This window comes from Lolium rigidum, chromosome 1 (genome assembly GCF_022539505.1).
Source record: "Lolium rigidum isolate FL_2022 chromosome 1, APGP_CSIRO_Lrig_0.1, whole genome shotgun sequence".
Classification (NCBI taxonomy): domain Eukaryota; kingdom Viridiplantae; phylum Streptophyta; class Magnoliopsida; order Poales; family Poaceae; genus Lolium; species Lolium rigidum.
In genome coordinates, this window is record NC_061508.1 from 111259977 (window position 1) to 111275695 (window position 15719).

Below are 15719 nucleotides of genomic sequence, written 5' to 3' on the forward strand. Positions count from 1 at the left end.
TATATATATATACATATATATATATATTTCTTTTACGATATATGTTAGTAGGATGGCAAAAATACATTCCTTACCAGAAGTGTGTATTAAGGATGTATACTAGATACAACCAAGAGTTTTGCTGGTCCGTGGAATACTAGATAGGTATACAAATTTCAATTGGATGAAGTGAGTATCACGGAGTTGGAATCTTCACCGGATGAAATAGTCAAAGAGTTTTTGATTTCATCAGTAACGATGAAGATGCTTGCATTTGCAAGAAATTAAGTGGGAGCGCTGAGACATAATTATAATATTATATGTGGATGATATATCATTGATTATAAATGATGTAATTATGTACTTGATGTGAATAAAAGGTTTCATTGAGAATTAACTTCAATGAAAGGATATGGACTGAAACATATTTAGCGTCAAGATCTATGAAGATATATTGAAACGCATAATAAGTTTAATTCAAAGTACATAGAATGAATATTGAAGTAGTTCAATATAAAAACATTAAGAAGGTGTTCTTTTCATGTGAAGGTTTAACAAGACTTGAGTGTGTATCTGACACTCAATGAGTAAAAACACATGAGTGATTTTAGATCACGAATAATATGTACACAATCAGATGTCCTGTGCTCTAAAGAGTTAGGAGCATATACCATAATGATTCATGTGATGATCATTGGACAACAGTAAGAATATCCCTGAGTGCTTTAGAAGAACCAATGATATATATATAGTTTTGTATGGGGGAATGACAAACAAATCGCTGTAAAGTGTTGCACCGATATTAATTTGGTCACATATAAAAATAAAATTTCAATCTCAATTAGGCTAAGTGTTGTTTAAAAGGGTAGTACAATGAGCTAGAAGAAGTCTATGCCAGATTTAGATGAGTTCTAAATATTGTGACGGATTCTACAAACGAAGGCAGAGTATGTCATTGTTTTGACAATGACTGAGGAAGTTAAGTCGATGAGTTCTTTGAGAATTTGGTGTAGTTCCGATAGTGTCAGAACTATGAAGCTATATTGTGTGTGACAATATTAGTGACATATTTCAGATCGCGGAATAAAGGTTCCACCAGAAGACTGAACATATATGATTAATGCCGACTCATTTGGAAAATGAGTGATGCGTTGAGACGCAAATGAATTGCAAAATACATACGTTTCTGAGCGTGTCAGATCCGTTGACTGAAACCTCTCCTGTGAGTAAAACATGATAAGCACCAGAAGGCCAAGGTGTTATATTTTTACAATGTAATCTAGATTATAGACTCTAGTGCAAATGGGAGACTATTGGAGATATGCCCAAGAGGCAATAATAAAGTGGTTATTATAATATATCTTTGTATTTATGATAAATGTTTGCATACCATGCTATAATTGTATTAACCGAAACATTGATGCATGTGTGTTATGTAAACAATAAGGAGTCCCTAGTAAGCCTCTTGTATAACTAGCTTGTTGATTAATAGATGATCATGGTTTCGTGATCATGAACATTGGATGTTATTAATAACAAGGTTATGTCATTGGATGAATGATATAATGGACACACACACAAATGAGCGTAGCATAAGATCAAGTCATTAAGTTCAACTTGCTATAAGCTTTCGATACATAGTTACCTAGTCCTTCGACCATGAGATCATGTAAATCACTTAGACCGAAAGGATGCTTTGATTACATCAAACGCCATTGCGTAAATGGATGGTTATAAAGATGGGATTAAGTATTCGGAAAGTGTGAGTTGAGGCATATGGATCAAGAGTGGGATTTGTCCATCCCGATGACGGATAGATATACTCTGGACCCTCTCGGTGGAATGTCATCTGATTAGCTTGCAAGCATGTGACTAGGTCACAAGAGATGACATACCACGGTACGAGTAAAGAGTACTTGTCGGTAACGAGGTTGAACTAGGTATGGAGATACCGATGATCGAACCTCGGACAAGTAAAGTATCGCGTGACAAAGGGAATCAGTATCGTATGTAAATGGTTCAAATTCGATCACGAAGTCATCGTTAAATATGTGGGAGCAATTATGGATCTCCAGGTCCCTCTATTAGTTATTGATCGAAGAGGAGTCTTGATCATGTCCGCATAGTTCTCGAACCGTAGGGTGACACACTTAAGGTTTGATGTCGTTTTAAGTAGATATGGAATATGGAATGGAGTTCGAATGTTGTTCGGAGTCTCGGATGAGATCCAGGACATCATGAGGAGTTCCGGAATGGTACGTAGAATAAGATTCATATATAGGAAGTCACATTCCAAGTTTGGGAGTGGTCCGGTGAATTTATGGAAGGTTGTAGAAGTTTCTAGAATCATCCGAAATAAATCACTATGGAAGAAGGAGTACCGGAGGGACTCCACCAGCCCCAGCCAACCCACCAAGTGGGAAGGTGGAGTCCATGGTGGACTCCACCAAGGTGGCCGTCCACACCATAAGGAAGGGGAGGAATCCCACCTTGTCTAGGTTTCCCAAATTTGGTAAGTTTTAGAGTTGGACTCCAATGTGGTTTTGGGGTAAACCCTAGGGATTTCCACCTATTTAAAGGGGAGGAGAGGAGAGGGGCTGCTTACACCTTGGCCGCACCACCAAGGGGCTCCCTGGCCGGCGCCCCAAGCCCCCTCTCTCCCAAACCCTAGCTACTCCATCCTCCCTCTTCTCCCGCGGTGCTTGCGGCGAAGCGCTGCCGGAGATCTCCACCACCACCGTCACCACGCCGTCGTGCTGGCGGGATTCCGAGGAGGATCTACTACATCCGCTGCCCGCTGGAACGGGGAGAAGGACGTCGTCATCAACACCGAACGTGTGGCCGAGCACGGAGGTGTTGCCCGACCGTGGCACCGTCAAGATCTTCTACGCGCGTTTGAAAGCGGCAAGTGTTCGACTACATCAACAACGAGATCTAATCTCGTAGGCTTTGGAATCTTCGAGGGTTAGTCTCATGATCTTCATCTCGTTGCTACCATCTACTAGATTAGATCTTGGCTTGTTATTCGTTCTTGCGGTAGGAATATTTTGTTTTCTATGCTACGAATCCCTTCACGCGCCACACTTGGCCCCGGAAGTGCACGTCCCACGACGGCCACCGCCGGAGACCAAGGACACGGGAACCGCCGCCGCTTGCCTGCTCAGATCTGGGCAGCCCAAGCCGCCGCCCCACCGAGGCAGGGCCTCACCGCGCTGATCCGAGCCAGCCGAACGAGCCAGACGACCTCCACCGCCGCCATCGAGGTCCGGGGCCGCCGCCCCGACTTCCGCACGCCGGCGACCCGACCTCCGCTCCCCAGCCGAGTCGGACGGGTACCAGCGCGGCAGACAAAATCCGAACCTCCCCAGCGACCTTTGGCAGCAGGGGGCGCCGCCACCGCGGCAGAGGCCAGCGGCAGCGGCGGCGGGGATGCTGGAGGCTGAGACTAGCGGCGGCGTGTGCTATCGCCCCGGTGCCGCCTGAGGAGCGGCACGGGAGCGTCTTCTCTCGTCAGATGCGAAGCGGTGTTGTCATCTTTAACTAGAAGGTATTTATTTAATAGTGTGGCTGTTGATACCATTTTATATATCGGAAATTCAATTCGGCTCCGGGTGCGTATGATCCCTCTACCAAAAATGCATATTTCAAAATGTCGAAAATTTGGACAAAAAATTCTACATGTACATCTCCATAATGTATGTGCATTCGTCAAGTTTGACGGAAAACCAATATTGTTTGTGGTCTATGTAAAAAGGAGAAACTTTATCTTATGAAAAGTATTATTTTTAGCACAGAATTTTGTCTTTTTTACACACGTCACATGATAAGTCGATTTTTTATGAAACAACTTTGTGAGCGCGTACAACGTGAAGATATACGTACGAATTTTTTGTTTCAAATTTTTTGAAATTTAAAACATGTGTAAGATGCATTTCAAAAAATAGGAAGCATATCCACCTATGTTCCAAAACACCACTCCCTGTATCGCATTTTTTTCGAGTCAGAACTGAGTAGTACTTCGGTTTTTTATTCAAAGCGTTACTAAGAAATAACCATTGTCAGACACCGTTGCAAGATCAACTGGCCCGTGACATTGACAATGCGGGCGGCAAGCCCCTCGTGGCTGATATTTTATCGTGCGTCGACTGGGCAGTCTGTGCAAGGGAACACCTGACGACAAGTTAGAGGAGAAAGAGCAAAATAATCATGGGACACAGAGCACGCACCATATAATGCCGCATAATTGCGCACATATATGCGGCTGTCACATCATGGTTGCCCATAGAAAAAAAAGAAGTCATTGTTTGTGATATTCATTTTCTTTTAATTAAAGAAAAATATATCCTCTTTTCTGTTCTCCGAATATGACGGATGAACGTACGGTGAATATGACATAATTCTAAACTACCTGCGTGTCTGCCATTGGTCTCTCGCTCGAATAATTGCTTGGATCGTTAGCAGAAGTGGTCCCCGGCGTCTTGTATACCTTGTGATGTTTTATGTGGTTTGCGGCTGTTCATGTTTTAACCGGTTTTCCTCTGATAAATCGACCATTGTAGGTCTCTCGGCCATTTTTTTTATCTGTTCAATGGACTTAACATTAAAAAAAAGTGATTCTACTTCTACTTTCTACTCAGTGGACATCAACCTCCACATTTACTCTCTTCGAGTCTAGCTAGCGGGCGTCTTTCAGCGCAGGTACCGAGAGAAATGACGATCCATTATTAGAACGGTTCTGCTAATTCCCGATTAAGTTGTAAATGATTTGGTTGTGTCGTGATTCGTGCTAGTTATCAGTTACATGTGAGATTATAACTGAGAAAAAACGTGAAGTTACTTCGTGATTCATGCTAGTCATGATTTCAACTGAGAAACTTGCCTTGAACTGTTAGATTATTTAGTGGTTTGTGCGAGTATAAGTCGTTACATGAGTTGTAACTAGATTTAAGTTTATTCTCATTTAAATAAAAATCAATCGCAAATGGAGGACGTTTGTTGCTAATGGGACTTGCAAAGAACAATTGTTAGAATGGGTAGTGAAAAGGAAATCATGAGACAAAAGCTATTGATAGGTTGAAAGCGGGAATACCAATTGGAAGCTTGTTAATGAAATAGACCATTCCTTTATCATAAATATTACCTCAATTCTAAAATGTAAGCCTATTTAGCTTTCTAAAAAGCTTTACATTTTAAAATGGAGCTAGTAGATTATATAGATATAAATTTGAAAATAAAGGCTCTACTTTCTTTAGAAAAGGTGGATTCGTTTAACGAGGGTCTGCCTCCCCTCAGATGAGACCCAACGTATGGAGTTCCGTTGGAGGACTCAAAACCCAAGAAAACGCATTTTAGGTTGATTTTATTTAGAACAATGGCATTAGATTTCTCTGTCATCTAGATTTCTTGGTCATCTTGGGCGGATCGGTACTCTTTCTCGCAACCATACCTTCAAGTACTGACTATTCTAGTTAACTTGGTCCTACCGGCGACCGCTATGCTATGTATCAAATTGAGAGAAAAATGATGTGGATAAGCTAAATAGGAAGCCTTTTGCTTCCTTTACATGAGCATAGCAGACGGAGAAATGACTTACTCCCGTGCACGAAACCACTACATTTTATTGCATATCATTGTATCTGAGATTTCCGAAACTTAACGAAATTTAATACTAATATTTGCCAGCATGTATCGTAAAGTAATTAAGAAACAATATGAATCATGCACCGATGCACGAGACAGTGTCCACTTCCACTCTCATAGGAGACGTGGGCATGCATCCACGGTGCCGTACATTTCCCCGCCGGGTTATTCGTTTCCGGCCGGCACCACACCAGCTGATGGCCGGCCGCCGGAAGCTGACAGAGGAGGCATCTCCGCCCGTCCACAACCCAAGATACCAACAAGAACAATTCCGATCGCCGCAAGCCTGCACTCCACATAAATTAGCCTGGCTGCCGAACTACATATTTATCGACACATTTGGCAGAGCAGCACAGGATAAGTATCTGCGTCGATGTCAACGACGAGTGTCCCCTACATTTTCCGGCAGGCAGGAGCAGGCCGGTCGTTGCCGGGAAGAGACAAACGCCGCATCCCCGCGCTTGGCTGCCCCCGTCCACCCGCGGCGATTCCCACCAACGCCTACAGAGAAAACCACCGCCTCGCCCATATATCCAGCCGGGATTCGCCGCGCACCGTCGCCACCCGTCTCTCACTGTCCCAGTGCGTGGCCAGCACCACCGCGGCGTGCGCAGCCACCGTGATGGACGCGGCCACCACCACCACGCTGCTCTACGGGGCGCTGCTCGCCGCGGCTTTCCTCTACGTCGCCGCCCTCCGCCGTCGCCGCGGCGGGGGCGAAGGCAGCCTGCCACCGGGCCCGAAAGGCCTCCCTCTCCTGGGCAGCCTGCTGTCCCTCGACCCGGACCTGCACACCTACTTCGCCGGCCTGGCCGCGCGGTACGGGCCCATCTTCTCCATCCGCCTCGGCTCCAAGCTCGGCATCGTCATCACCTCCCCGGCGCTCGCCCGCGAGGTGCTGCGCGAGAACGACCTCGTCTTCTCCAGCCGCGACATCCCGGACGCCGCCCGCTCCATCTCCTACGGCGGCGGCCAGAACATCGTGTGGAACCCCGTCGGCCCCACCTGGCGCCTGCTCCGCCGCGTCTGCGTCCGCGAGATGCTCAGCCCCGCCGGCCTCGAAAACGTGCACGGCCTCCGCCGCCGCGAGTTCAGGTCCACGCTCGCGCACCTGCACGCCGCGGCCGCCGCCGGGAAGCCCGTCGACGTCGGCGCGCAGCTCTTCCTCAACACCATGAACGTCATCACCGGCACGCTCTGGGGCGGCAACATCGGCACCGAGAGCGAGCGGACGGCCGTGGGCAAGGAGTTCCAGGAGCTCGTCGCCGAGATCACCGAGATGCTCGGCGCGCCCAACGTGTCCGACTTCTTCCCGTCGCTCACGCGGTTCGACCTGCAGGGGATCCGGAAGAAGTCGGACGTGCTCAAGACCCGCTTCGACGAGATCTTCGCCAGGATCATCGAGCAGAGGGTCAAGACCGAGCAGGCCGGCGGGGAGACGTCGGAGGACTTCCTCGAGTACATGCTCAAGATGGAGAAGGAAGGTGGCGACGGGAAAGCCTCCTTCACCATGACCAACGTCAAGGCCCTGCTCATGGTAACCAACCAACCAATCACTAGCTTGCTGCACTAGCAATCCTAACTAGCTACATTTTTTTTTTGGGAGCAATAACTAGCTGATAATCTAATCTAATACACCCAAGATCTCGGTCTCAGGATTACTTAATAAATTTGTTTCTGCGTATGCACTGTCACGACTTCACAGGATATGGTGGTCGGTGGGACAGAGACGACGTCCACCACGGTGGAATGGGCCATGGCGGAGATGCTGCAGAACCGGAGCATCCTACGCAAGGTCCAAGACGAGCTGGACGCGGTGGTGGGGGTCGACGGCGTGGTGGAGGAGTCGCACCTGCCGCAGCTGCACTACCTGCAGCTGGTGGTCAAGGAGACGCTCCGCCTGCACCCGGCGCTGCCGCTCATGGTGCCGCACTGCCCCAGCGAGGACACCGCCGTCGGCGGCTACCGCGTGCCGGCCGGCAGCCGCGTGTTCGTCAACGCGTGGGCGATCATGAGGGACCCCGAGGCGTGGGAGGACCCGGCCAAGTTCATCCCCGAGCGGTTCGCCGCCTCCAAGGACAGCGGCAACGGCCGCAAGGTGGACTTCACCGGCAGCGAGCTGGACTACATGCCGTTCGGGTCCGGGAGGAGGATCTGCGCGGGCATCGCCATGGCGGAGCGGATGACGGCCTACTCCATCGCCATGCTGCTGCAGGCGTTCAACTGGGAGCTGCCGGAGGGCGCGGCGCTGGATCTGACGGAGAAGTTCGGCATCGTCATGAAGAAAGCCACGCCGCTGGTCGCCGTGCCGACGCCGAGGCTTTCCAGACCCGAGCTCTACTCCGCATAGATAGATGGTCCTACAGCTCATGAATTCGTGCGCAACAATTTCGCAGAGCCCCATCTCGTGCAGTCGTGCTGCTGATCCAAAAGAAATCTCGTTCGTTTTTTCATAATTTTAATTGCCTGCTTGTTTTGTAATAACAGTGCGCCGGACCGTATACATAATAAGCTAGTGCGAATGTGCGATATTCCATACCTAGGATGCTGGCAGGAAGTCATCAGATCAGTGGTGCCGTGGTGGAACCTTTTGCTACATTCGAGCCTAGCTTGGGGATGCATATGCTTACTCTACTAAAAATTATATTGTGAAATGTCAAAAAAAATTGACAAAAAATTCTACATGTACATCTTCACAATATATGTGCGTTTTCGTGAGAAATCAATATATTTTGTGGTCTGTGTAAAAAAGAGAAAAATTATCTTCTGAAAAGTCTAAATTTTAGCATTGAATTTTTTCTTTTTTACATCACACGACAAGTCGATTTTTCATGAAACAGATTTCTAAGCGCGTAACACGTGAAAATATACGCGCGAATTTTTTGTTTTAATTTTTTTTAAGTGTACGTAACTTGCATTTCAAAATTAAGAAGCATATGTCATTTCAAAATTAAGAAGCATATGCTTCCAAGCGCCAAAACACTACTCCTCTTTATTCATTAGAGTACATTTAAAACCAAAAGAGCTATAGTTGCATCAGGTGGTTCATTTATGCACACATTTTAGATTAAATTTTTCGCTAACCTAGCTAACTCATGAACTACAGAATTCAGCTCGTGGGGTTGTATTCGAACTGATTTTCTCACGAAGTCCGTCAACAAGTGAAAGCAGTCATCGATATTAATTCTGGCCGTGGTGCCTCTGGAGCTATCATCAGAGACACGGGTGGAAATTTTGTAGCGGGCTGCTGTGATTTTACTGACCATGCTATTGATGCTATGGATATGGAAGCCGTGGCGCTCTTGGCGGGATTGAAGCTAGCTGAGCAGTTTGGTGCCCAATCTCTGTTGGTGGAATCTGACTCAATGGAAGTGGCGAATGCTGTTCATAGTCCATCAGAGTTTAGAGGAACTAGTGCGGTGGCGATCGACGATTGCCGGCATCTCCTTACGATGCTAGGCATGGCAACATTAAAACATTGTCCGAGAGAAGCGAATGGTGCCGCTCATGCGCTTGCTCGCCACGGATCATCTGATAGGATTAGGCGTTTTTGGTTTGATGAACCTCACATTTTTATTATTCCTATTCTGTAGAATACCGTGTGATTATTGATTAATAAAGTTGCCTGAAGTTCAAAAAAAAGAAGTGAAAGCAGTCATCGAAGATTGCTGCTGCAATCTCGTGCGATTGGGCTCCTTTTAGGCCTCTTTTACGGTACAATTTACTAGTCATGTGGACTAGTAGTATTTTGGATAATTTATAAGGTAAGAAAATATGACACAGATTTAGGATAATTTGTTACCATATCTAAATGCAATGGTGCCTCATCAAAATTTTATATACTGATGCTACTTACCAAGCATGTATGTGACACCATTGAGTTCATTGCCATTTTTTTTCACAAGATTTTAACGGACTCACAACCTAGCACATGGACAAAAAATATGTGACCATTTTTCGGGTGCGTGGTTGTTTCATGTTATGAGCCTCGGTTCAGAGAAACCTGCACATGGAGTCTGCTATTATGTTGGATTTTTTCCTACTAGAATGTTTTTTCAGTAAATACTTCAAGGTTGCAACTGAAATTACTGCTTTGAAAAAATTCGAGAAGATTTCATGTAAATTTTAGATAAAGTCTATTCAAATTAAAAGTAAATGAAATCTGAAATGTTCTCCGTAATTACAAAAGTTTCGGCAATTTTAGTGGGTGTCAAAGTTTGTCTCTATAAAAATAGTTTTCTTGGTCCTAAGAGCATACCAGCCGCGGCCCCAATCTGGCGTGGCAGGAGCACCGAACATGAGCCGTTGCCGACGCCATGCCGTTTACCGACAGGCGGGCCAACTATATCATTGGCATAGAGTTGGTCAGCCTAATTTAATGTCGGCCAACCAGCGTTCAACTTTGATTAATGCAGCGATGGTTTCCCATGGGGTGGTAGGCGAGTCATCCTGTCATTGATGCGGCTTTCCCATGCGGCGGATATAATGCACGTTGCCGCCACCTCGCGTATGTCCGACATTTAAATAGATTCCGGCGTGACCCTGATACGTCCAATTTGCATCACTATTTTATATCATAATTTGCTGTTATTCATTGATATATTTCATATTGGGACACAATACTTATGTTATTTCATCTATTTTGCATATTTCATGATTATTTGGAGATCGAGCACCGGAGCCAGGATTCTGCTGGAAAAAGCACCGTCAGAACGCAATATTTCGGAAGATCAACTGTGGAAGGAAATTATACCAAAAATCCTATTTTTCCAGATGACGGAGAAAGCCAGAAGGGGGAGCCGAGAAGACCCAAGGTGGGGCCAGACCACAGGCCGGCGCGGCCCATGGCCTGGCCGCGCCACCTTGTGGTGTGGGGGCCCCACAGCCCCTTTGGCCTCCTTTTCTTCGTGAAATCCTTCGTCCCGAAAACTGATGGCGTGTATTTCACACGTTCGTTGGGCAACCCCAAGAGGAAGGTATGATGCGCACAGCAGCAAGTTTTCCCTCAGAAAGAAACCAAGGTTTATCGAACCAGGAGGAGCCAAGAAGCACGTTGAAGGTTGATGGCGGCGGGATGTAGTGCGGCGCAACACCAGGGATTCCGGCGCCAACGTGGAACCTGCACAACACAACCAAAGTACTTTGCCCCAACGAAACAGTGAGGTTGTCAATCTCACCGGCTTGCCGTAACAAAGGATTAACCGTATTGTGTGGAAGATGATTGTTTGCAGAGAAAACAGTAAAAACAAGTATTGAAGCAGATTTGTATTTCAGTATTAAAGAATGGACCGGGGTCCACAGTTCACTAGAGGTGTCTCTCCCATAAGATAAAAGCATGTTGGGTGAACAAATTACAGTCGGGCAATTGACAAATAGAGAGGGCATAACAATGCACATACATGTCATGATAAGTATAGTGAGATTTAATTGGGCATTACGACAAAGTACATAGACCGCCATCCAACCGCATCTATGCCTAAAAAGTCCACCTTCGGGTTATCATCCGAACCCCTTCCAAGTATTAAGTTGCAAAGCAACAGACAATTGCATTAAGTATGGTGCGTAATGTAATCAACAACTACATCCTCGGACATAGCGCCAATGTTTTATCCCTAGTGGCAACAAGCACAACACAACCTTAGAACTTTCCGTCACCGTCCCGGATGTCAATGCGAGCATGAACCCACTATCGAGCATAAATACTCCCTTTGGAGTTAAGAGCAAAAACTTGGCCGGAGCCTCTACTAATAACGGAGAGCATGCAAGATCATAAACAACACATATGTAATAACTTGATAATTAACATAACATGGTATTCTCTATCCATCGGATCCCGACAAACACAACATAGAGTATTACAGTATAGATGATCTTGATCATGTTAGGCAGCTCACAAGATCCAACAATGAAGCACAATGAGGAGAAGACAACCATCTAGCTACCGCTATGGACCCATAGTCCAGGGTGAACTACTCACTCATCACTCCGGAGGCGACCATGGCGGTGTAGAGTCCTCCGGGAGATGAATCCCCTCTCCGGCAGGGGTGCCGGAGGAGATCTCCGGAATCCCCCGAGATGGGATTGGCGGCGGCGGTGTCTCGGTAAGGTTTTCCGTATCGTGGTTTTTCGCATCGTGGGTTTCGCGACGGAGGCTTTAAGTAGGCGGAAGGGCGAGTCGGGGGCCGACGAGGGGCCCACACCACGGGCGGCGCGGGCCCCCTTGGCCGCGCCGCCTTGTGGTTTGGCCACCTCGTGGCCCCACTTCGTATGCTCTTCGGTCTTCCGGAAGGTTCGTGGCAAAATAGGCCCCCGGGTCTTCGTTTCGTCCAATTCCGAGAATATTTCGTTACTAGGATTTCGAAACCAAAAACAGCAGAAAACGACAATCGGCACTTCGGCATCTTGTTAATAGGTTAGTTCCGGAAAATGCACGAATATGACATAAAGTGTGCATAAAACATGTAGGTATCATCAATAATATGGCATAGAACATAAGAAATTATCGATACGTCGGAGACGTATCAAGCATCCCCAAGCTTAGTTTCGCTCGTCCCGAGCGAGTAAAACGATAACAAAGATAATTTCTGAAGTGACATGCCATCATAACCTTGATCATACTATTTGTAAACATATGTAGTGGATGCAGCGATCAAAACAATGGTAATGACATGAGTAAACAAGTGAATCATAAAGCAAAGACTTTTCATGAATAGTACTTCAAGACAAGTATCAATAAGTCTTGCATAAGAGTTAACTCATAAAGCAATAAATCAAAGTAAAGGTATTGAAGGAACACAAAGGAAGATTAAGTTTCAGCGGTTGCTTTCAACTTGTAACATGTATATCTCATGGATAATTGTCAACATAGAGTAATATAACAAGTACAATATGCAAGTATGTAGGAATCAATGCACAATTCACACAAGTGTTTGCTTCTTGAGGTGGAGAGAGATAGGTGAACTGACTCAACATAAAAGTAAAAGATAATGGTCCTTCAAAGAGGAAAGCATCGATTGCTATATTTGTGCTAGAGCTTTTATTTTGAAAACATGAAACAATTTTGTCAACGGTAGTAATAAAGCATATGAGTTATGTAAATTATATCTTACAAGTTGCAAGCCTCATGCATAGTATACTAATAGTGCCCGCACCTTGTCCTAATTAGCTTGGACTACCGGATCTTTGCAATGCACATGTTTTAACCAAGTGTCACAATGGGGTACCTCCATGCCGCCCGTACAAAGGTCTAAGGAGAAAGCTCGCATTTTGGATTTCTCGCTTTTGATTATTCTCAACTTAGACATCCATACCGGGACAACATGGACAACAGATAATGGACTCCTCTTAAATGCATAAGCATGTGGCAACAATTATTATTCTCATATGAGATTGAGGATATATGTCCAAAACTGAAACTTCCACCATGAATCATGGCTTTAGTTAGCGGCCCAATGTTCTTCTCTAACAATATGCATGCTCCAACCATTAACGTGGTAGATCTCTCTTACTTCGGACAAGACGGACATGCATAGCAACTCACATGATATTCAACAAAGAATAGTTGATGGCGTCCCCGAAGCATGGTTATCGCACAACAAGCAACTTAATAAGAGATAAAGTGCATAAGTACATATTCAATACCACAATAGTTTTTAAGCTATTTGTCCCATGAGCTATATATTGCAAAGGTGAATGATGGAATTTTAAAGGTAGCACTCAAGCAATTTACTTTGGAATGGCGGAGAAATACCATGTAGTAGGTAGGTATGGTGGACACAAATGGCATAGTGGTTGGCTTAAGTATTTTGGATGCATGAGAAGTATTCCCTCTCGATACAAGGTTTAGGCTAGCAAGGTTATTTGAAACAAACACAAGGATGAACGGTGCAGCAAAACTCACATAAAAGTCATATTGTAAACATTATAAGAATCTACACCGTCTTCCTTGTTGTTCAAAACTCAATACTAGATGTTATCTAGACTCTAGAGAAACCAAATATGCAAACCAAATTAGCAAGCTCTAAGTGTTTCTTCATTAATGGGTACAAAGTATATGATGCAAGAGCTTAAACATGAGCACAACAATTGCCAAGTATCAAATTATCCAAGACATTTTAGAATTACTACATGTAGCATTTTCCAATTCCAACCATATAACAATTTAACGAAGATGAAACTTCGCCATGAATACTATGAGTAGAGCCTAAGGACATACTTGTCCATATGCTACAGCGGAGCGTGTCTCTCTCCCATAAAGTGAATGCTAGGATCCATTTTATTCAAACAAAACAAAAAACAAAAACAAACCGACGCTCCAAGCAAAGTGCATAAGATGTGACGGAATAAAAATATAGTTTCAGGGGAGGAACCTGATAATGTTGTCGATGAAGAAGGGGATGCCTTGGGAATCCCCAAGCTTAGACGCTTGAGTCTTCTTGGAATATGCAGGGGTGAACCACCGGGGCATCCCCAAGCTTAGAGCTTTCACTCTCCTTGATCATATTGCATCATACTCCTCTCTTGATCCTTGAAAACTTCCTCCACACCAAACTCGAAACAACTCATTAGAGGGTTAGTGCACCATAAAAATTATCATGTTCAGAGGTGACATAATCATTCTTAACACTTCTGGACATTGCATAAAGCTACTGGACATTAATGGATCAAAGAAATTCATCCAACATAGCAAAAGAGGCAATGCGAAATAAAAAGGCAGAATCTGTCAAAACAGAACAGTCCGTAAAGATGGATTTTATTAGGCCACCAGACTTGCTCAAATGAAAATGCCCAAATTGAATGAAAGTTGCGTACATATCTGAGGATCATGCACGTAAATTGGCTTAATTTTCTGAGCTACCTACAGGGAGGTAGACCCAGATTCGTGACAGCAAAGAAATCTGGAACTGCGCAGTAATCCAAATCTAGTACTTACTTTACTATCAAAGACTTTACTTGGTACAACAAAACTCAAAACTAAGATAAGGATAGGTTGCTACAGTAGTAAACAACTTCCAAGACTCAAATATAAAACAAAAATACTGTAGTAAAAACATGGGTTGTCTCCCATAAGCGCTTTTCTTTATAGCCATTAAGATGGGCTCAGCAGTTTTAATGATGCACTCGCAAGAAATAGTATTTGAAGCAAAAGAGAGCATCAAGAGGCAAATTCAAAACACATTTAAGTCTAAAATGATTCCTATGCATAGGAATCTTGTAAATAAACAAGTTCATGAAGAGCAAAGTAACAAGCATAGGAAGATAAAACAAGTGTAGCTTCAAAAATTTCAGCACATAGGAAGGTGTTTTAGTAACATGAAAATTTCTACAACCATATTTTCCTCTCTTATAATAATTTTCAGTAGCATCATGAGCAAACTCAGCAATGTAACTATCACATAAAGCATTCTTATCATGAGTCTCATGCATAAAATTATTACTCTCCACGTAAGCATAATCAATTTTATTAGTTGTAGTGGGAGCAAATTCAACAAAGTGGCTATCATCATATATAGGAGGCATATTGTAATCATAAAAGAAAATTTTCTCCTCAATGCTTGGGGGACTAAAAAGATCATGCTCATCAGAGCCAGCTTCCCCAAGCTTAGAATTTTCCATAGCATTAGCAACAATGGTGTTCAAAGCATCCATAGTAATAACATTCCCATTAGCATGCATATAAAGTTCCATGGGTTTTTTAATTCTCTCTTCAAACACATCATGTCCTAATTCAAGATAAAGTTCATAAAGATCTCTCATATTTTTGTTGTTTTCCATTATGCTTAACTAGTGAAATAAAAACATGCATGATATTAAGTAAAGTAAAACAAGTAACTAATTTTTTTGTGTTTTTGATATAGAGTGCAAGACAAGAAATAAAGTAAAGCTAGCAACTAATTTTTTTGTGTTTTGATATAATGCAGCAAACAAAGTAGTAAATAAAATAAAGCAAGACAAAAACAAAGTAAAGAGATTGAGAAGTGGAGACTCCCTTGCAGCGTGTCTTGATCTCCCGGCAACGGCGCCGTAAAAAGAGCTTGATGGCGTGTATTTCACACGTTCGTTGGGCAACCCCAAGAGGAAGGTATGATGCGCATAGCAGC

At 44.3% G+C, this 15719-nt stretch overlaps 1 protein-coding gene across 1 annotated transcript; it reads left to right on the forward strand.

Moving 5' to 3' along the window:
- The first annotated feature begins 5968 nt into the window (after positions 1–5968).
- On the forward strand, positions 5969–8157 carry LOC124652976 (flavonoid 3'-monooxygenase CYP75B137-like). Its single transcript, XM_047192058.1, has 2 exons — positions 5969–7156; positions 7325–8157. Exons 1-2 carry the CDS (start codon positions 5993–5995, stop codon positions 7967–7969), a joined length of 1809 nt encoding a protein of 602 aa, XP_047048014.1. The 5' UTR covers positions 5969–5992; the 3' UTR covers positions 7970–8157.
- Positions 8158–15719: the final 7562 nt, after the last annotated feature.